This window comes from Phaseolus vulgaris, chromosome 5 (genome assembly GCF_051622355.1).
Source record: "Phaseolus vulgaris cultivar YP4 chromosome 5, ASM5162235v1, whole genome shotgun sequence".
Lineage (NCBI taxonomy): Eukaryota > Viridiplantae > Streptophyta > Magnoliopsida > Fabales > Fabaceae > Phaseolus > Phaseolus vulgaris.
In genome coordinates, this window is record NC_143502.1 from 41,863,412 (window position 1) to 41,882,785 (window position 19,374).

The 19,374-nt window shown below is 33.7% G+C and overlaps 3 protein-coding genes across 4 annotated transcripts; all 3 read right to left on the bottom strand.

Moving 5' to 3' along the window:
• Positions 1 to 621: 621 nt before the first annotated feature.
• Positions 622 to 6,015, bottom strand: LOC137835881 (putative LRR receptor-like serine/threonine-protein kinase At1g05700). 2 transcript variants are annotated; one of them, XR_016521224.1, is made up of 13 exons: positions 5,747 to 6,015; positions 4,873 to 5,407; positions 4,085 to 4,563; positions 3,825 to 3,960; positions 3,653 to 3,724; positions 3,475 to 3,546; positions 3,129 to 3,209; positions 2,792 to 2,946; positions 2,272 to 2,473; positions 2,024 to 2,150; positions 1,624 to 1,686; positions 1,346 to 1,535; positions 622 to 1,250 (listed from the first exon to the last, which is right to left on the bottom strand). XR_016521224.1 is itself a non-coding variant. In XM_068644624.2 (13 exons), exons 1-13 carry the CDS (start codon positions 5,943 to 5,945, stop codon positions 836 to 838), a joined length of 2,748 nt encoding a protein of 915 aa, XP_068500725.2. In that variant the 5' UTR covers positions 5,946 to 6,013; the 3' UTR covers positions 622 to 835. The 2 variants fall into 2 exon arrangements, 1 of the variants encoding a protein (XP_068500725.2); XM_068644624.2 differs by having other exon boundaries at positions 2,250 to 2,473; positions 5,747 to 6,013.
• Positions 6,016 to 6,990: 975 nt separating this feature from the next.
• LOC137835882 (LRR receptor-like serine/threonine-protein kinase IOS1) lies at positions 6,991 to 11,857 on the bottom strand. The gene is made up of 13 exons (XM_068644625.2): positions 11,580 to 11,857; positions 10,942 to 11,473; positions 10,281 to 10,759; positions 10,021 to 10,159; positions 9,844 to 9,915; positions 9,533 to 9,604; positions 9,343 to 9,423; positions 8,948 to 9,132; positions 8,613 to 8,860; positions 8,400 to 8,526; positions 8,177 to 8,245; positions 7,896 to 8,085; positions 6,991 to 7,668 (listed from the first exon to the last, which is right to left on the bottom strand). The coding sequence occupies exons 1-13, from the start codon at positions 11,659 to 11,661 to the stop codon at positions 7,266 to 7,268; spliced, it is 2,679 nt and encodes an 892-aa protein (XP_068500726.2). The 5' UTR covers positions 11,662 to 11,857; the 3' UTR covers positions 6,991 to 7,265.
• Positions 11,858 to 13,943: 2,086 nt separating this feature from the next.
• On the bottom strand, positions 13,944 to 18,934 carry LOC137835883 (LRR receptor-like serine/threonine-protein kinase IOS1). The gene is made up of 13 exons (XM_068644626.2): positions 18,865 to 18,934; positions 18,225 to 18,759; positions 17,664 to 18,142; positions 17,433 to 17,571; positions 16,655 to 16,726; positions 16,417 to 16,488; positions 16,270 to 16,338; positions 15,749 to 15,906; positions 15,395 to 15,642; positions 15,160 to 15,286; positions 14,917 to 14,985; positions 14,656 to 14,845; positions 13,944 to 14,532 (listed from the first exon to the last, which is right to left on the bottom strand). Exons 1-13 carry the CDS (start codon positions 18,932 to 18,934, stop codon positions 14,118 to 14,120), a joined length of 2,643 nt encoding a protein of 880 aa, XP_068500727.2. The 3' UTR covers positions 13,944 to 14,117.
• Positions 18,935 to 19,374: the final 440 nt, after the last annotated feature.

Sequence of the window (19,374 nt, forward strand, 5' to 3'; positions counted from 1 at the left end):
CTCAAAGTTTTAATGTGAGTTTCTTCAAAGAAAATTATCAAAAAAATAAAATAAAAATACGAGTTAAGAAATTATAAATAAATAAATTATTTTTAAAAAATTAAAAATAAAATGAAGCATATAATACAGTGTACAAATATTTTCTAGGTGTTGACAATTTTCTTGATTTGGTTTATTTACTCCTAAGTTGTTGCCCCTATTTTAGAATTAGTTTATTTGAAAAAGTTACTTAAATTATAATTTATTCAAAGTAAGAAAATTATTAGCAAAAAAATACAAAATTTGGCATGTTACATAATTACGAGAAAATATCTTATCAAATAATCCAAATAAAAAATTTGTTGATAAAATTAAGTAGAAAAATATTTTCCTTAAAAAATTTCCTAACTGTTGTCTCTTTCCTTAATTAAGTTCATTTGTTGCAAAAGACACCTTTAAAAAGTTGGACATAACAACCATTGACAAATTTTTATCCATATTTAAAAAATTCCTAAATATTATAAGTATTCTTAGTTTAGTTCATTTGCTTCATAATACAATACAAAATAATGTTAAAAGAGGTAAATAAATTAAGAATTCTTTAAAATAACAAAATTATAAAATAAATACAAATTATATTAGCTACAAAATTATGAGAAAATAAATTATAAATGATTTCAAAACTACAAAAAATTGATTACATAGGTATGAGAATGTAAACAGTGTTTATACTGTCATACAATAAAAACCAGTCATCTAAACTTGTTTATTTTTAGAATAATCATGTTAACAATCATAATAATGATTATTTCTAATTAGTTTAATACTAAACTTGTACATTTACACTCTCAATTTGCTATCTCTCTAGAGAGCTCTCTCCACTAATTCCATCAAAGGAGACAGTGATTGAGCTGTTGGATGAACTCTCAAGATCATCAGAGTCAAAGGGAGGAGTCATCTTGTTTGAAAAACATTGTTTCAGTTCATTAACTACATGATTCATGGTTGGCCTATGAATTGAAGTGGCTGCTACACAAGCCATTGCAGTGTCTAAGACCTTCTTTACAGAATCAATGTCAAATTCTCCCTGCAATCTTGAATCTACAATATCATTGATCTCCTTTTCAAGTAGCACAGAATGAACCCATTGAACTATGTGAGTTTTCTCCTCAGATCTGGTTATAGCAGGTTGACCTGTAATTATCTCAAGCAGCACTACTCCAAAACTGAAAACATCACTTTTTCCATTCAACCTGTTTGATCTATTGTACCTGATGCATAGAAATTTACAACTCAATTTATATGAAATGTTGTCTCAAGACTCTTGAATTTTGCCACCAGGGTTTGAGTCAAAACCATAACTTACTCTGGATCAAGATATCCCAGGGTGCCAGCTACCACTGTGGTCATATGGGTGTCACTTTCATCAGGATAGATCTTTGACAACCCAAAATCTGCTAGTTTACCCCGCAATTTTTCATTCACCAAGATGTTCTTAGACTTAACATCTCTGTGAACAATTGGTACTTTGCAGCCATGATGCAAATACTCCAATCCTACAGTTAAAGTCTCAACTTACATTTTTGTTGCATAAAACTCTTACTCTAAAGAAAGAGGGTGCAAAATGATTCTTTCCATGCTTACCTTCGGCAGCATCCACTGCAATTTGAAGTCGTTGGTTCCAACTCAATATATTTTTGCTTTTGCCTACATTTTTATGAATCCACAAAGGAATGCACGAGTTTGAAATCTCAGAAAAAAAAGAAAAGGCATCGTGTTTTGGTGCAGAATGATATAAAAAAAGTTGTTTTCCAGTCCATACACCTGATCTTTGACTTAATTTTTATGCTTCATTTAAGTGTATCTGATTTGACTTGAATGGTTTGTTATATATTACTGGAATTCATTGACTGTTTAGAGTCTTTATGCAGATAATTAAGACAACTACAGAGTCAGAAGCCTTTACTTTCCACCAGTACCTTTTTGATCTAGCAAAGGTGGATACAATCATAAACACATTATGTAAATTGACCTTAAACAATACCTGATAAATGTTTTGCCAAGTCTCCATTAGCCATATACTCATAGATGAGAGCCATATTCTCGCCATCATCACAATATCCAATTAGAGAAGTTAAAAATTTATGATGAACTACAGCAACAAATTTGGCCTGTAAATCAAAAAGGAATAATCCTTCAATTATCATAAACAAAATATTATTAACGAGTATATATATAATTATGATCATATTTGAAGTTAGCCATTGTACCTCAGCCTTAAACTGTACATACCCTTGGGCTGAGGGAGAGAGCATTTTGACAGCTACCTCAGTATCATCTATGCAGCCATGGTAGACTGTAGCAAATCCTCCTTTCCCTACAACTCTTTCAAAATTTTTGGTCATGCTCAGGACTTCAGCATAGGTGAATTCTTGTTTATTTGTCTCTAGTTCCTCCTTTATTCTGGAATAGCCAATCCGTTTGCTAGCTGAAGCTGTGGGAAGAAAGAAACAGTGTCAAAGTCCATGCAAATATCTGCTAATTGTTGTACACTATATTTATATGTTATGCCTAATATAATGCAATCTTAGATAATCTTGCCTATATATCTTCAAAATAAAAATCCAATTGAAAATTTACAATGTAGAAATCAACTTCAAATTTGATACATTGTCCTTTTTATACTGTTAAACAGTTGTATATCAACTTAAGAATGACAATGTAAAAACCGTTCCCACTTTTATTTTGAAGAACACTGATTTTGAAGAACACCTTTTACATTGTTCTTTTGTGTTAAAAAACAACATGGTACCTGGTTGTCTCCTTTTGTGTATGTAGAAAGAAATCAGTATTATTACTAGTATCACGAAAGCTCCACCGAGCGATGCCACTAGTGGGATTACAACTCTGTTCCCATTTTTATTGTTGCATGAACCTGGGGAGCAAAGATTTGGATTTCCACCAAAACTGCATTTACAATGTAAATGATGAACATGTTATGGGAATTGTCTTACCAAATGGTAAACCAACATAATATGCCATTCCACATATTGTTGCAAAAAATGAGATAAATGAGTAACTCATTGGGAATGAAGTCAAAACAGAGAGGCAGAGTATTATCCAAAACTGAATTTTGAAACAGAACATACTTGGATTCAAGTAAACCGTTCTGGGAAAGTACAATGAGTTGCGTTGGAATTGTTCCTGATAGCTGATTGCCTTCTAGGTTTCTTGCATAAAGAAATAACAAATCATTATTCATCTTTCATAAAAAATACTCTATAAGGTCCACATTAAATAAAAAAGGGTGAAAATTTTATGGAGAGGTAGATCTAGTTGAGTACTTTTTTCACTGTAAGATGCACATGGAGATCCTTAACATGTTTCTAAATAATTAAGGGAAAAAAGTTAATTAAAAATCAATTTCAACAAGCTTAGCCTTTTGAAAACACTACCTCTTCATAAACTATACCCTGATCAATATAGTTAACTTACAGAACTCTTAAGAAGCTTAGTTGATGTAGGAATTCAGGCATGACCCCGGTCAAATTGTTGTTTGACAAATCCCTAAAATAGAAACAAATTTCTTATACTCAACTTTAGGAGGAATCATAAACTTTCTGTGATCAACTATGTAAGTTGCTATTTGTATGAGGTAGATTCAGTGACTTACAAATATTCTATGTACTGCAGATTGGATATGCCAGATGCTATATTACCAATTAAACCACTGGAAGATAAGTTCCTAAAAGCATGTTATAAGATTTTGTTAATAATATTGAATATATAAGCGTAAATTTGAAGCTAAAACTATAGCATCAGTCTATGTATCAGACCAAACTTACAAGTATATAATTCTTGCTGAACCAGATTCATAGCTGCAGTTAAGACCGTCCCACAAGTAAGCTACTGGTATACAAGGATCTCCTTGCCAGTTTCTCTTGATTCCATACATTGACTTGACATTTATTATACCATCAACTATTATCATGAATATAGTAATGAGTAATAATAAGAGTAGTGCATGTGAATAATGATGTGCAGGGTTGTAATCAGTTATAATAAGGTGATACTAGAAAGCAAAATCAGGTGTCTAAGAACATACCATCTGTTTGATATGTTGCGGATTGTGAGAGGTTTCTTGTGGTATATATCTCAATGGCGTTGAGAAGAGGTGGAAGAGTTGATCTACTAGTTTTATTAATCCAAATGTCCAACGGTTTTTCAGTTAGAGCTATGTGATACACACTCTGCAGGTATAAAGGATTGATTGGATAATTATTTAAAATGTCCCCATTTACAAAAATGTTGAACTCTCTCATTTGGTTTGCCTGAAGCTTCTGGATTTCAGCAAAAAACATGTACACATAAAGTGTGGAAGAATTATACTCGGGAAGGAAGTGGAACTCTATATTGTCCTTGACATTTGCTGGAATTGCTGCTGTTCCCATGACATTGGAGGGTGGCAATGGTAAAAAGTTATATGAAGTAGCACCTTGGTCTATGGTAAGGAGGGTATCAGTCTGTTTCCAGTCCTTTGAGTTGTAAGGTGTCCATATTCTATCATAGACATCATCTGGAAATCTTTGGGAAAGAAAAAAAGAGGGAGGAACATCAGGGCATTACTATATTGAAAGAAAGTAAAAAGAAAAAAAGTCATATTCCCTTTTAGTGGTAGTTCTGATGACTTTCTACGGCAAGTGCACCGTGTTGTCAGAAGTAATAATTTGTCCCTAAGAACGGATATCGATCCCACAAGAAACAGTTGAATATTCAAGTAAAAAATTTGCTAAATATAAAAACAGAATAATAAAAGTTGGTTTGAGGATTGTTATGATGGTAAGAATTAACAAGAAAACAAGTATAACTTGGTTACACTGTAACATGGCTCACCTCACTATTTCACCATCCTTTAAGCCTACATCAAACCGTGCCAAGAGCTCCACATAGTTGACTAGATAGGCATCACTGTTAAGAACTCTAAGCTCCAAAACTGAAATAAAGGGTGTACCCTTGCCAGTGTTGAATAAACAAACATGAACATAATCTGAGGAAGCAGCATAAATGATTTCTTTGGTGACTACACTGGCTGCATCCTCAAACACCACTGATCCCCACCATTTTTCTCCAAGATAGATGTCAAATTCGGGAAGAGAGTCTTTTCCATCATAACTTCCATATGCAAACCTTGCCCTCACTAAATACTTCTTGCCACTTCCTTGAGAAACAAGGGTATAGCAGTGCCTGGTTCCAACTGGGAAGCTTCTAACATTCCAGAACTGCCTTTCAAGAGAAGCCTTATATTCAGATGATATGCTGTGGCTCACACCACTGTCTGTGAAGTTGACATCCGAAGAGTAGTAGATGGAAGTAGTTTCATCTGTATAGCTTGGTTCATCCACAAGTCCACAGTCAACACTGATGAATCCTGTAAAAGGTGCAAGTTTAAGTTTCAAGATTTTTTTTTATCAGTGATAATGAATAAATAAATATGTACTTCAGGGTGAACCAATCCTTATACAACTTACCAAAAACAGCCAGCTAACAAAAAACCAACTAAAGAACTCTAAAGCCTAACAAACTACTCTACTAAGATTCTCCAAAACCATAAACCAACAAGTTAAAACCAAAACTAAATCGAGGGTAGACAAACTAAAAGTTCAAGACACCAAACTGAATATGAAAAACTAGCAGAAGAAATTTTAGAGGAGATTCAAGAAAAATAAGTGACTGTAGGATTCAGGATAATGAGATGAAACTATCGAACCTGATTGACTCCGGCCATGAACAATGATAGGAAGAATTAAAGAGAGTTGAAAAATGAGAAGTAGAAAGTATCCTTTCATTTCTAAACTGTGTGAAGTAAACTGAAAACTTTTTATAGACCAAGTTGAAGCCTTTTGGTTGTGTTGTTGGCTAGTAAAAGCACATCCACGAGATTGAAGAATGTTGAGATAAGAATTCATTAACAAGAGTGATTAAACTTGATCATTCGATGATAAGTTTCATTTGAGTATCTGTAAGGGTTATGTTGAAGTCAAGTTTCTGTGCTGATGGAATATTAGAAGCCACCGAGTTGAATAGTCCAAGTCTTTGCTTTATTATTATTGTAATGGAGGAAAGGACTTATTGATATACATTTTTTTGCAGGAAATTTTGATTGTTACACCAAGAATTGAGAGTAGGCATTTGACCTTACCATATTTTATTCTAGGCATGTTTATGATGAACGTAGTTTGCTTGTGGTTTTTTCCGAGTTGAATCATGCTAGTATTATGGAAAACATAAAAAAATGGGTTTTGATGTTGATTGGTAGATGTGGCAAAGTTGTCAAGCTTGACCTGACGGGTCACTTCAAAGAGTTTAGCTCTTTAGGAAAATGATGCTTCCACAATTCTTTAAAATTATATACAATTTTTTATGTGATAAATTTAAAAATAAATATACATAATAAAAAATAAATTGTAATTAAATAATATAAAATATTAAAATAATAATATTAAGAATCGTAATGTGATTATATAAAAAGTGAGTTGTAAATGTATTATTGCTCTTAGCTTTAATTTATGTTCTAATTCAACTCCCGTTGTAAATGAGTTTTGAATTTTGGATCTTCCTATTGACCATTGTGAACTGTTTTAAAAATAATAAATTAAATAGAATTTTTTAAAATTATTTATATTTAAACTAAAATATATATGTTTTAATAAAATATTTTTATTTTTAAAATATAATTCATATTTTATAAAAGATTTAATTAAATTTTAAATACTTCACATTATTTCAGGTATTAAATGGAAAAATTTCTTTCTATTGACTGTTCAATTTTTTTTATCTAAATATCCCTATTGTTTAATTTTTTCTTAATTGGACAACTTAAACGAGATTATGATTGTTATTTTTGTCTTTATCTCTTTAATTTTGTCGATTAACTTCAAGTTAACAATATGAATTGAAAAAGAAAAGACAGAAGTAGTGATGATAAAGGAAACTACATGGAAAAGTCATGGATAAAGAAACCTATGTGTTCCTTATTATTTATTTTGTTCAATCACCAATCCTAAATACAGTGACAAACAAGTATATCACTTGAAAAACAAACACACATGCAAATTAAAGAACTATTCACAAATTGTGCAACATCACTTTGAATTTGCGATATTCTGTAGATTATACTATTCACAAATTGTGCAACAGCACGTATTCAGAAGTTGTGTGATGTGATATGAGTTTCAGTTGTGTGGCTTGATCTCCTTCTGGCATTGAAAGAGGAATTTGGGAAGCGTTTATCTGGCATGAGGAATAAACTCGGTATTCAGATTCATGGACACCCCTGAATGTGTTAAAGGGTTACCTCTGTGTTTTGTTCGAGCTACTTCCATTGATAAAGACTCCTTCAGTTCAATCACTATCACGCTTGTGACAGGCCTTCTGTTCATATTTGGAGACACACATTCTGTTGCTATTTCTACTGCTTTCCAAACTGAATTGGTATCATAATCTCCTTCTAGCCTTGAGTCAACAATGGCTTTGATATCCCCTTTCAAAACCAAGGATCTAACCCATTCACTTATGTGAATACTTTCTTCACCTCTCATTATCACTGGTTGATTTGTGATTATCTCCAAAAGAACAACTCCAAAACTGAAAACATCACTCTTCTCAGTCAATCTGTTTGTTATGAAGTACCTACATGAAAAGAATAAGATCTATTTGTCAGAATTTCTTGACACAAACATCCACATTTTTTTTTATCAGCAAGAAAAGATGTAATAAATGTAGCCTACTTTAGGGGTGATCCAATCATCTTACAAAACAAAATAGACATACATCTAAAGAAAATTTCAATAGTCTATCCTGTCACAACTAGCTAAAAAACGACTTCCACATGGTCCAGATATAATTGAAGTACTCACTCAGGGTCCAGATAACCAGGAGTACCGGCAACAACAGTTGACACGTGAGTTCCACCTTCAGTTGGGATAATTTTGGATAGACCAAAATCAGCTAACTTTGCTTGGAATTGTTCATTCAACAAGATGTTTGTAGATTTTATGTCTCTGTGGATTATAGGTGGCTTGCAACCATTTTGCAGATACTCCAAACCTGAGATTAGATTTAAGGCAGACATATTGGAAGGGAAAAAGGGGAGTTAACAAAACTGTCAAAACACCTAATTTGAAGTTTACTTTCTCACCTAAGGCTGCATCCACTGCTATACGAAGTCTTTCTTCCCAGGTGAAGAATTTTGTTTTGCTGTGTTTACCTGCAAAAACAAGTTACATTACTTTTTCTCTGCCTTGTTTTCTGTTAACTTATGACTCAATACACTTGTCTCCCAAGGAAATACTCATATACATGGTTTCAGAAAACAAAACTGGTTTAGAAATTTATTTGCACAAATATATCTGGGAACTAACCAGAGAGATGTTCTTGTAAGTCTCCATTAGCCATGTACTCATATATGAGACCCTTATTGGTTTCTTCATTACAATAACCAACGAGGGAGGTTAAATTTTTGTGATGAACTCTCATTAGAAGTTTAACCTGTATATCAAAATCTCAACCATGTTTAACCATATATTTTTATTTCTGAGACAAAAATCCAAGTGTAAAGTGATAGAGAAACTTGCCTCTGCTTGAAATTGTTGAAAACCCTGGACAGATGATGAGGAAAGCATTTTCACTGCAACTGGAGTTTCATCGATATGGCCCAGATAAACAGTTCCAAATCCTCCTTTACCCAGAGTTGTATTGAAATTGTTGGTGATTTTAAGGACATCGGAGTAGGAATAAATTTGTTTTCTCAATGGTAGCACTAGATCATCTTGTTCTGTGTATTGTGGTGAGATCTGACTTTGATCCTTTTCTACTATCAAAGCTGTTAAATATCATACAGAAAACTAACAGGTTAGGATTTGAATCTGTTTGACAAATTAGCAATAAAAAAATTTCTGTGTAGCATCACCTTTCAATTTTCTCCTTTTAACCATCCATACTACAGCTACCACGACAATGAGAAGGATCACAACCCCACTAACTGTTGCTACTATGGGTGCAGCAATGTTGTTTTTCTCTTTCTTTTCCTTTTCCTTTCCCTCATCCTGCACGTTGCATTGACCAGATTCACAGAGATTTGGATTTTGGTCCACACTAGCATGAAAAACACAGAAGGTTTATATTTCAACTCAGTAAACCTTACAAGTCATCGATACTTTCAATTGATACTTCAATTCCTTTTGCTTGTGCCAAGATATTGAAAAACAAAGAAGATTTATGTACAAAAGTAAAATAAAACCAATTGATAATCGTCACCATAAATAAAGATATTATGAATTTGAGAATTTTCAATAACATTCTTACCTTAGTGACAGAGAACCTTCCTTGGATTTTTCAACAAGTGCCGAGGGAATTAAGCCAGAGAGGTTATTCTTCCTCAAGTTTCTGCCAAAATGGAGAAACTATATTATCCTTTTCTATTTTCTGATACAGGGAATCAAAAAGTTGTTCCAGTAACTGAGGAAGTGAAAAAGTAACTGATGAAGCAACTTACAATATCTTTAAGTGTTGAAATTGAGACAGAAAATCAGGAATTTCACCGTTTAAGCTATTGTTTGATAAATCCCTGAAAACAAAAAAACATGCCTCCTTTTAAACAAGTCTAAGTTTAGTTTATACGATCAACCAGTCAAAAATCAATACTGAGATATAGCTCTCAAACAAGTTACCATTAATAAATTTAACTTAACTCATGATTTATGATTTTTTTTTACTCTGATCGTTTATATACTATATACTTACAGAGGTTTCTTCTAGTGTCATCGTTTATTGGATCAGGTGAAACAAAAAAGAAAAAAAACTCACAACTTCTCCAACATGGTGAGGTTTGCAATTGAAGGATCTATCTTTCCTGACAACCCACTTGAAGATAAATTCCTGTTTTGCAGATCCAACAGTTATATCCGATATCATCTAAGAAAAATCATCTCAGATATATAAAACTACTAATACTATAGTATTAATTTGAGAAGCATAACTTACAAAGTTGTGATTCTTGGAGACTCTTTCTTGTTATAACTACAATTCAAACCATCCCACAAGTAATCTACAGGGGCACATGGATCACCTTGCCAATCTCTTGTGACCCCATAAATTGATTTGATGGCTGTAATGGCATCATCTTTGTTTTTTAATGCAAAAAAGAGTGAAGGGTAGTTAAGATCGTGTAGACAACAGGGTAATCCAAATAACTGGTAAAGGGTAGTTAAGAAGAATATTAAGATCATATTTTTGTGGCATACCATCTCCTTTGAATGTTTCTGATTGCGGGAAATCTATTGCTTTGTAAATTTCAAGGGCATTGATGATGGGAGGCAGGGTTGAGTTTTTGGTCTTTTGAAGAGAATATATAATTTCTGACCCACTGGAGGCTGAGGAGCTATATAAAGTGGTGGCAATTAGATTCTTGGGTGAAAACTTTGAATACCTCTGTATACCATTTTCCACGATGTTGAATTCTCTTGTCTGATTCGTTGCTAACTCTTGAATCTCCATGAAGTACATGTAAACATAGAATTTATCAGTTGGATTATCTGGCATCCAGTTTATTACCAATGGAGCACTAACATTTGATGGTGTAACTGCAGTGCTCATCACAATTGCTGGCGGTTGGTAGACGTTCTGCTCTAAAGCATCAGCAGAAGAAATCGAAACACTTAATTGTGTCCAATTATTGATGTTGCCATATATCCAGTAACGATCATAAACATCTTCCTTGTACCTGAGAGAAAACAAAATTAGTCCAATAATCAATCAATCTTGTAATTGTTTTATTATGTTACTTGAGGTGTCAGCCTAACTGAGATGTCAAGTTACATAGTGATACCTAACATGAAAGCTTTTATAAAAAAAATAAAAAATCAGTCTTGTAATGAAAAAGTTTAATCCAAAAGTAGAGTTCACCTGTAGCCGATGTTTGAACCCATATCCCACCGGATGTAAGTTTCCAATGATCCAGATTCAGTGACATAAATATCATCTGTCAAAGTTCTCAATTCTATTGATGATATAAATGGTGTTCCATTTCCTGTGTCAACCAGACAAATCTGTACATAATCCAATGAAGGAACATGTATGATCTCATTGCCGTGGTCAATTGATCCATTGTTTATGTTCATTGTACTCCACCGATTAGCCCCGAGATGAACATCAAACTTTGGTAGCTTATTCAGCCCATCATAATTTCCGTACAAAAAACCAGTCTTGATCAGATACTTAGAGCCTCTTGTGATGTTTATTTTGTAACAGTTCCTTTTTCCTTCTGGGAAGCTTCTTAGAGTCCACATATATCGCTGATACTGTTTTTTGAGATCAGATTCTATTGACATACTCACACCAGTATTTATTAAATTTGCATCTGAAGTATAATTTATGCCCGTTTTCGACTCAGTAAAGCTAGCATCTGCAGTAGCTCCACAGTCTATGCTGATGAATCCTGAAACATAAAAAATTATATATATTTGCATGGAACATGAGACTTTAGCTATTTTTTTTATCAAATAATGGTGCAATGAAGTTCAAGCTTTAACTTGCTATCAAACCTGATTGGTCCTGAGCTTGAATCAGCGCAGCAAGAACTAGAGCTCCAACAAAACCAACAAGGAAACATCTCAACATTCCCATTTCTTATCACCTTCTGCTTTCTGCCTTTGAATCAGAATAGGGATTGCCCTTTTCTGACTTATACCACAAAAGGATTTGTGTTTTGGAGAGGTGGTCAATGTCAACATGAAGGTAATCTTACCAAGTTACCAGTTTTGAGTTTCTTTAAATTTTTATCACTTTCCATTCTTACTTTCATCTAGTGCTAGGATCATCCACTTGATTACTTTGAAATTCCTGTCATGTTCATCACCTGTCTCTCATGCATGCACTTGCGTGTGCATCAGTAGAATTGTACAACATTTACTGGTCAATCAATCAATATATATTGTAAATGGAAATAAACTAATTAAAAACTTACCAATCGATGGATCTCAACGAGTATTAAATCAAGAAGAAAATGTCCATGTTTTTTGTGGAACACTGTTAGAATAATTCCAAGATAGGGTTTTATGATCCTCATGCAATTTATATATGTCTCACTTGCCTTGCAAAATTCAAGCATAGAGACGTATACAACATATGAAAAGATTCGTAGCTGACATTTCTAAGCGTTGACACTCGCTGCCATAATGCTCAATGAACTGATAAAAAAAGTGCTAATCCAATTTAAGTATCTATGAGAAGATATCTTTGATGAAAAGAAAATGAGTTTAGTCAATTAGAAGACATACTAAGTCAATATTGATTTATCTTTTAAGCAAAAGTCAATTCATTTAGGGTGAGACCAATTCATTATTTATTTTTATAACTATTAACTATTTGGCAAGTGAACCAAATCCTAGAAGTAATAAAATTGGAAAGTTTAAGTATAGTTTTCCAAGAGATTTGCATGTATTTAATTAAATGTGAGTTCCTATTAATTTGTAGTAAAGATTTAAAGGCATAAGCTCATAGGAATTTAAAGAGCAGAGATAATTTTAAACTCAGTATTCAAAGCTACCAAAATTAAAATTATATTTCTTAATTAGGATAAACATAGATATCATTATCAATTTCTCCAAGTATAATATTGAATTAATAAATATTATAAATAATAGTCAAATGATGCTAAACAGAAGAGATGGTCAATGAAAGTTATATAAATACCAATCAATCGAGGAAAAAGTTTCTGTTATTGAAAATATTTATTGGAAGGAACTTGGAATTCTTGTATCTGTGTGGATCTTGATACTTGCATAGCAGATAGGAAAGAACTAGACAACAAATTGCTCAGTGCTGTATTGGGTATTGAACCTGCTCCAGGTCCCTATCACTGTGGGAACAACTTTTTATGAGGCCATGCTGCTATACAAAGGAAAGAGAGTGATAGCATCAATGGGTGATGAGTACAGAGGTTTGTATGTACGGAAGTTCTTGGACTATCATTAGGAGGAGTAGGCATAGCAAACCTGATTGAAAGGATAACATTTGCTGCATAACGTTGGATTGCAGTTAAGTGGAGAGGGATCAATGAAAATGAAGCTGCAGAGGTAGATGCACTGTCATAAAGGGTTCTTTGTTCATGAAGATTGCAATGTTATGCAGCTCCTGATTCTGTTTTTGTGTGTGCCTGTTATGTGCTTCTCCGGCCAATTCTGATGAAGCATAGACCAAATTCATGCCAACTCTGTTTTTATTTGTGCTCTATGGTTATTTATATTAAGCTAGATGCTTGGTATGTTTTGCTGTTGCTGTCACCATATCTCTGTTCCTATGCAGTTTGGGTTGCTGTAAAGGGACTATGGTATTCTGTTTTGTTGATTGAAAGGAAGGTAAGATTAAGAAATCTAAGCCTATAGAAGGTGAGAGTCTATTTATAATTGTAAAAGGGTTGAGACACCCTGAAGTACCCCTTTTAATTCATTTAATCCTTTGTTGATAAAAAAGAATGACAGTTAATATGGGAAGATACAAACTTATAAAAAAAGAAAGAAAGAAAATCAAATAGAAATATAAAATCTCCCTAATAAAAATCTTGCCAAATGTAACCTAAATAGAATTATCATTTTTCTTTAATTATATTTGAAAATTTATATTGGAAGTTGCTGTGGTAAAAAGGTTGAAAATGATTGAAGATCAACACATCTATATATATAACAATTCAGGGATACATATTTAATCATTTGTTTAAATAGCAGTAGAAAGTTCTTCTCAATTTCATATTTATCTGCACAAATATACCTGTGTATCCATATTTGATTCAGTAGGCTAATTCATATACAAAACAAAATATTGCCTTGAGTATTTTGTAATTACAATCGTTTCTTGCTTTCTTTTATAAGAAATAACTCTTACAAAGACCAATTTACAAACGATATATCTTTTTAGAAGATGAAACTGCATTCATTCAAATAAGAACACCAGTAAAAACAACAGCAATGGTAAATAATTATACATTGAAATTCACTCCTGATTATTTATTTATTTTTCTTCTATTTGCACACTCTATTTCACTCACCAATCAATCCTAACAATCTTCATCTTCAAACAACAGTTTATCTGGCCTGGGGAAGAGATTCTGTATTCACATTCATGGCGACCCGTTTTATTGAATTACTTGTACCATTACTTCTATCTTTAGTTCCAAAGAATTCCTTTGCTAAAGATAAAGACTCCTTCAGTTCACTCACTACCTCGCTTATGATTGGCCTTCTGTTGGGATTTGGAGATACACATGCCATTGCTATTTCTACTACTTTCCAAACTGAGTTACTATCAAACTCTCCTTCTAACCTTGAGTCAACAATAGCATTGATATCACCTTTGCCAATCAAGGACCTAACCCATTCACTTATGTGACTTTTTTCTTCATTCTTCGCTATCACTGGTTGCCCTGTGATTATCTCTAAAAGCACAACGCCAAAACTATAAACGTCGCTCTTCTCTGTTAATCTACTGGTTAGGTAGTATCTGTAACACAGAATGTAACTCAATTTATTTTCAGTCAATTTTTTTTGGACATAAACATTCTTATAGAATTGCTATATTTTCCAACAATGGCTAGGAATAGGACAGTATAGTTGATGGACTCACTCTGGGTCTAGATAACCAGGAGAACCAGCAATCACAGTTGACACATGAGTTCCCTCATCTGTTGGGACAACTTTGGATAGACCAAAATCAGATAATTTTGCATGAAGGAGTTCATTCAACAAGATGTTTGTAGATTTTACATCTCTGTGGAATATTGGTGGCTTACAACCATTTTGCAGATACTCCAACCCTGAGGCCAAAAGTATATTAAGAGAGGAAATGAAGAATTAAGAAAAGAATATTATTGGTGTACCTTCTTACCTGAGGCTGCATCCACTGCGATTCGAAGTCTCCTTTCCCAGCTGAAGAAACTTGTTTTGTTTCGTTTACCTGCATAATCAAGTTCTATAACTTTCTGTACATATTTTTGTTTCACTAAAGGTTAGTCATATGACTTGAACAATTGTCCAATATGGAAATATCCAAATCTTTGAGAAAACAAAACTAGTTTGGATATTTATTGCACAGATTTTAAACAAGAAATTAATTTTTTTTGGAGCTAACCAGAGAGATGTTCTTGTAAGTTTCCGTTGGCCATGTACTCGTATACGAGACCCTTATTGGTTCCTTCATTACAGTAACCAACCAGGGAGGTCAAATTTTTGTGATGAACTCTCATAAGAAGTTTAACCTGTAAATCAAAATCTCAACAATTTTTTAACCTTGTATATTTATTGCTGAGCTCAGGAACTTAGTGTTGATTATGCAGCTCAACCTTATATGTGATTAAAAATCCTACCTCTGCTTGAAATTGTTGATAACCATGAACAGAAGACGGGGAAATCATTTTCACTGCAACTGGAGTGTCTTCGATATAGCCCAGATAAACTGTTCCAAATCCTCCTTTACCAACAATTGTTGTGAAATTGTTGGTGATTTTAATGATATCAGAGTATGAATATATTTGTTTTTGGAATTGCAGTGATGAATCATTTGATTCAGTGTATTGCGGTGATATGGCACTTTGATTCTTTTTTAACATCAAAGCTGTTGAATGTCATACACAAGTTTTTTAAAAACTAACAGAATAAGTTTGAATTCGATTGGAAAATTGTGAACAAAAATTACAGAATCTTAATAACTGCAGCATCACCTTTCGCTTTTCTTCTTTTAGCGGTCCACAATAAAGCTGCCACTACTAACAGAAGGATCAAAACCCCGCCAACTGATGCTACTATGGGTGTAACAATGCTATTGTTTTTTTTCTTGTTGCATTGATTAGCTTCACATAGATATGGATTTTGGTCAACACTGCAATAAATTCACAGTAGGTCAATATTTCAACTCCCAGTAAGTCCTACAAGTCATACAAATTTTCTATAGATACTTCAATTCATGTTGCTTGTGCTGAGATATTCAGTGGATCAACTGCCTATCAAAAGGTATAGGTGGTACCACACCCTTATTTAACATTTATAATAAAAAGAGCTCCAGATTCAATTCTATAGGTCATGGGTGTGAAAGTCTGTACACAGAGCAAGGTGGGGTATAATTTGGTGTAATCCATTATCCGATGAAATGAATTGAAGTTGTGTTGTGATAGATGACTACAAATGTAAAGATGATCTATTTAAAAGACATTTTAAATTTGAGAATTCTCAATAAGATGTATACCGTAGTAAGAGGGAAGCTTTATTAAGTGCTGGTGGAATTAAACCAGAGAGGTTATTCTTCTCCAAGTTTCTGCAAAGAATAGGAAATATAATATAATTTCATATTTTGATACAGATGATATCAGGAACAACCACTGAAGGAACTTACAAGATCTTTAAGTGTTGCAGTTGTGACAGAAAATCAGGAATTTCACCGTTCAAGCTATTATTTGATAAATCCCTGGAAACCAAATTACTTCCTCTTTTAAGTATGTTCAAATCTTGACACATATACTTCTTAGCATATAAGTACATGTATGAAAGAATAAAAGGATATAATTAATTATGTTTTTTTTTCTTCTGGTCTCATGATTCAATATTGGACCAGGTGAAACAGAGAAACTCACAACATCTCCAGCATAGTGAGATTTGAAATTGAAGGGTCAATCTTTCCATGCAATCCACTTGAAGATAAATTCCTGTTTTTCACAACCAAATAGTTACAAAGAGTTATGTGCAATAGCATTTCAAGGCTTAATTAAGTTTTAATTATCTTGTAGATATTGTAGGGATATCGTGTGCGGAAGCGTGATAATTTCAACCAAAGATTATGAGAAATTAAAGTAACAAGTAAAGTGCGAAAACCCCTTTAAATAGAGGTAAAAAACTACCGGCGAGAGAGCCAAAACTTTCACTATAATGATATTGGGAGTACAATGAATTCCTATCAGACTAATAGATAAATAGCCCTAAAACAAATCCTCTCTATATGGGTTAAACACTTACACCCAAGAACAGAAATAGAGAGTATATGAAAAGAGAGAGGAAACAAGTGTGTGTTGCTTGTTTGTAGTGTTGTGTTACATTGCTGGAAGGAAGTCACTATATATAGTGGTTCTAGGAGACAACAATAATAAATACAATTAATGGTAATTAACCTCCCATTGATTGCAATTGATTGCGACAATTAACCTCCTATTGATTGCAATTGATTGCGACAATTAACCTCCTATTGATTGCAATTGATTGTGACAATTAACCTCCCATTTATGCCAAGATAACGGTAAAGGTGAGTCATAAACCCACAGATATCAATATTTTCAATTAAGTATGAAAAACTATAACTAAATAAAAAATGATTGAAGAATATAAGGTGTAGTGATAATTATGAGAATGAGGACTTACAAAGTTGTGATTCTTGGAGACTCAATTCCTTGATAAGAACAACTGAGACCATCCCACAAGTAGGCTGCAGGGGCGCATGGATCACCTTCCCAATCTCTTTTCACTCCATAAACTGACTTTATGCTTGTAATCGCATCAACTTTTTTTCAAATGCAAAAGAGGAGAAGAAGGTAGTTAAGTTCATGTACAATAGTGAAAACTAAATAAATGGATTTAAAAAATGAAAAATACCATCTTCTTGGAGTGTTTCAGGTTTCTGTAAGTCTATTACTTTATAAATTTCTAAGGCACTGATGATGGGAGGCAGGGTTGAATTTTCGGTCCTCTCGAGGGAAAATTTAATTTCTTTCCCGCTGGTGCCTGACTTGCTATATAAAGTGTTGACTTTCATGTACTGCGGAGAACAATTTGGAAACCATAATTCACCGCTGCTCATGATGTTGAATTGTCTTGTCTGATTGGTGGTTAACACTTGAATCTCCGTGAAGTGCATGTAAACATAGAATTCCTCAGTTTCATCTTTTGGCTCCCATCTTATTACCAACGGAGCACTACTATTTGCTGGTGTAACTGCTGTGCTCATGATGGTTGCTCCCGGTTGGTATTCATTCTGTTTAAAAGAATCATCCGAAATTGAAGCACTTAGTTGTGTCCAATCTTCTTCGAAGTCACAGGTAAACCAGAAACGATCATAATCATCAGACCAGTACCTGTGAGAAAATCAGAAAATTACAACACAATCAATCAATCTTTTAATGCAGGAAAAGATTTAATCCATAACTATAATTTCACCTGTAGCCTCTGTTAGAACCCAAATCGCACCGCTGGTAACGTTTCAGTGATCCCGATTCAGTGACGTATGTATCATTTTTCAAAGTCCTCAATTCTATGGCTGTTATAAATGGTGTACCGTTTCCTATATTAACCAGACAGATTTGTATGAAATCCATTGAAGGTACATGTATGATCTCGTTGGATTGGTCAACGGATGCATTGTGTATAGTGACTGTATCCCACAGGTTAGCTCCCAGAAGAAGATCAAACTGTGGTGACATATTTCGGCCATCATAATTTCCATACAGAAAAATAGTGCGGATGAGATACTTAGAGCCTCTTGTGATGCTTATTTTGTAGCAGTTCCTTTTTCCTTCTGGGAAGCTTCTCAGCCTCCACAGTTGTCGTTGACTCTGTCTGCTGATCTCTTCAGATGCTATTGTCCCTCTCACACCAGTATTTATGAAATTTGCATCAGAAACATAATTTATGTCTAATGATGGCTCAGTATAGTTGACACCTGCTTCGGCTCCGCAATCTATGCTGATGAATCCTAAAACATAAACATGCAAAATATGCATGCCACTTGAGACTTGAGCTAAACTTTTACAAAAGAATAATGATCTAATGAAAATTCATGTTTGAATTTGTTAAAAACCTGGCTGGCCCTTAGCTTGAATCAGAATGACAAGAACTAGAGCTCCTACGAAAGTCGATGACATTCCCATTTTCCAACACCTTCTGTTTTCTGGCTTTGAAGTAGACTGTGACGCATATATATGCGCTTGGCTCGTTGCTGTTGTGAGTTGTACTAGAAAAGGAACTATGTTTGTGTTCGGGCGACGTGGTCAATGTCAAGGTCGACGTAAGTCTAAACAGTTTTAATTGTTTATCCCTTTCCATTTCAGTCTCTGACTATTCATTCATTCTTCCCTTGTAGCTACCGCAGTGACAACCACTTGTTTACTAAGATTTGGTTTAGATAAAATCTAAGTTTAAGTTTCTTAAATCGTCCAGAGATGTTAGATCGTCTATCAATTTGTTATCATCTACTGGTCTCAGACTGTTAAGTAGTTCTCAGACTGTCAAGTAGTTCGTCATAGTCTGATGTGTATCAGAATCATCTCATAAGTTAGCCTTGACTACGAAGAACCTGAATAATAAATCT

Excerpts from the sequence above, each read along its gene's own strand:
- LOC137835882 (XM_068644625.2), bottom strand. The coding sequence starts at position 11,661 with ATGGGAATGTTGAGATGTTTCCTTGTTGGTTTTGTTGGAGCTCTAGTT. Across the intron at positions 9,605-9,843 it reads CTCACCATGTTGGAGAAGTT|GGATTTATCAAACAATAGCT; the intron begins GTGAGTTTTTTT and ends TTTTGTTTTCAG. Across the intron at positions 7,669-7,895 it reads CCTGGTTATCTGGACCCTGA|GTACTTCATAACAAACAGAT; the intron begins GTGAGTACTTCA and ends CTTTTCATGTAG.
- LOC137835881 (XM_068644624.2), bottom strand. The coding sequence starts at position 5,945 with ATGAATTCTTATCTCAACATTCTTCAATCTCGTGGATGTGCTTTTACT. Across the intron at positions 3,547-3,652 it reads CTGCAGTACATAGAATATTT|GGATTTGTCAAACAACAATT; the intron begins GTAAGTCACTGA and ends TTTCTATTTTAG. Across the intron at positions 1,536-1,623 it reads TGCAGTGGATGCTGCCGAAG|GATTGGAGTATTTGCATCAT; the intron begins GTAAGCATGGAA and ends CTTTAACTGTAG.
- LOC137835883 (XM_068644626.2), bottom strand. The coding sequence starts at position 18,934 with ATGGGAATGTCATCGACTTTCGTAGGAGCTCTAGTTCTTGTCATTCTG. Across the intron at positions 15,907-16,269 it reads AAAGCTTCCCTCTTACTACG|TGTTGACCAAAATCCATATC; the intron begins GTATACATCTTA and ends AATTTATTGCAG. Across the intron at positions 14,846-14,916 it reads CGCAGTGGATGCAGCCTCAG|GGTTGGAGTATCTGCAAAAT; the intron begins GTAAGAAGGTAC and ends TTTTGGCCTCAG.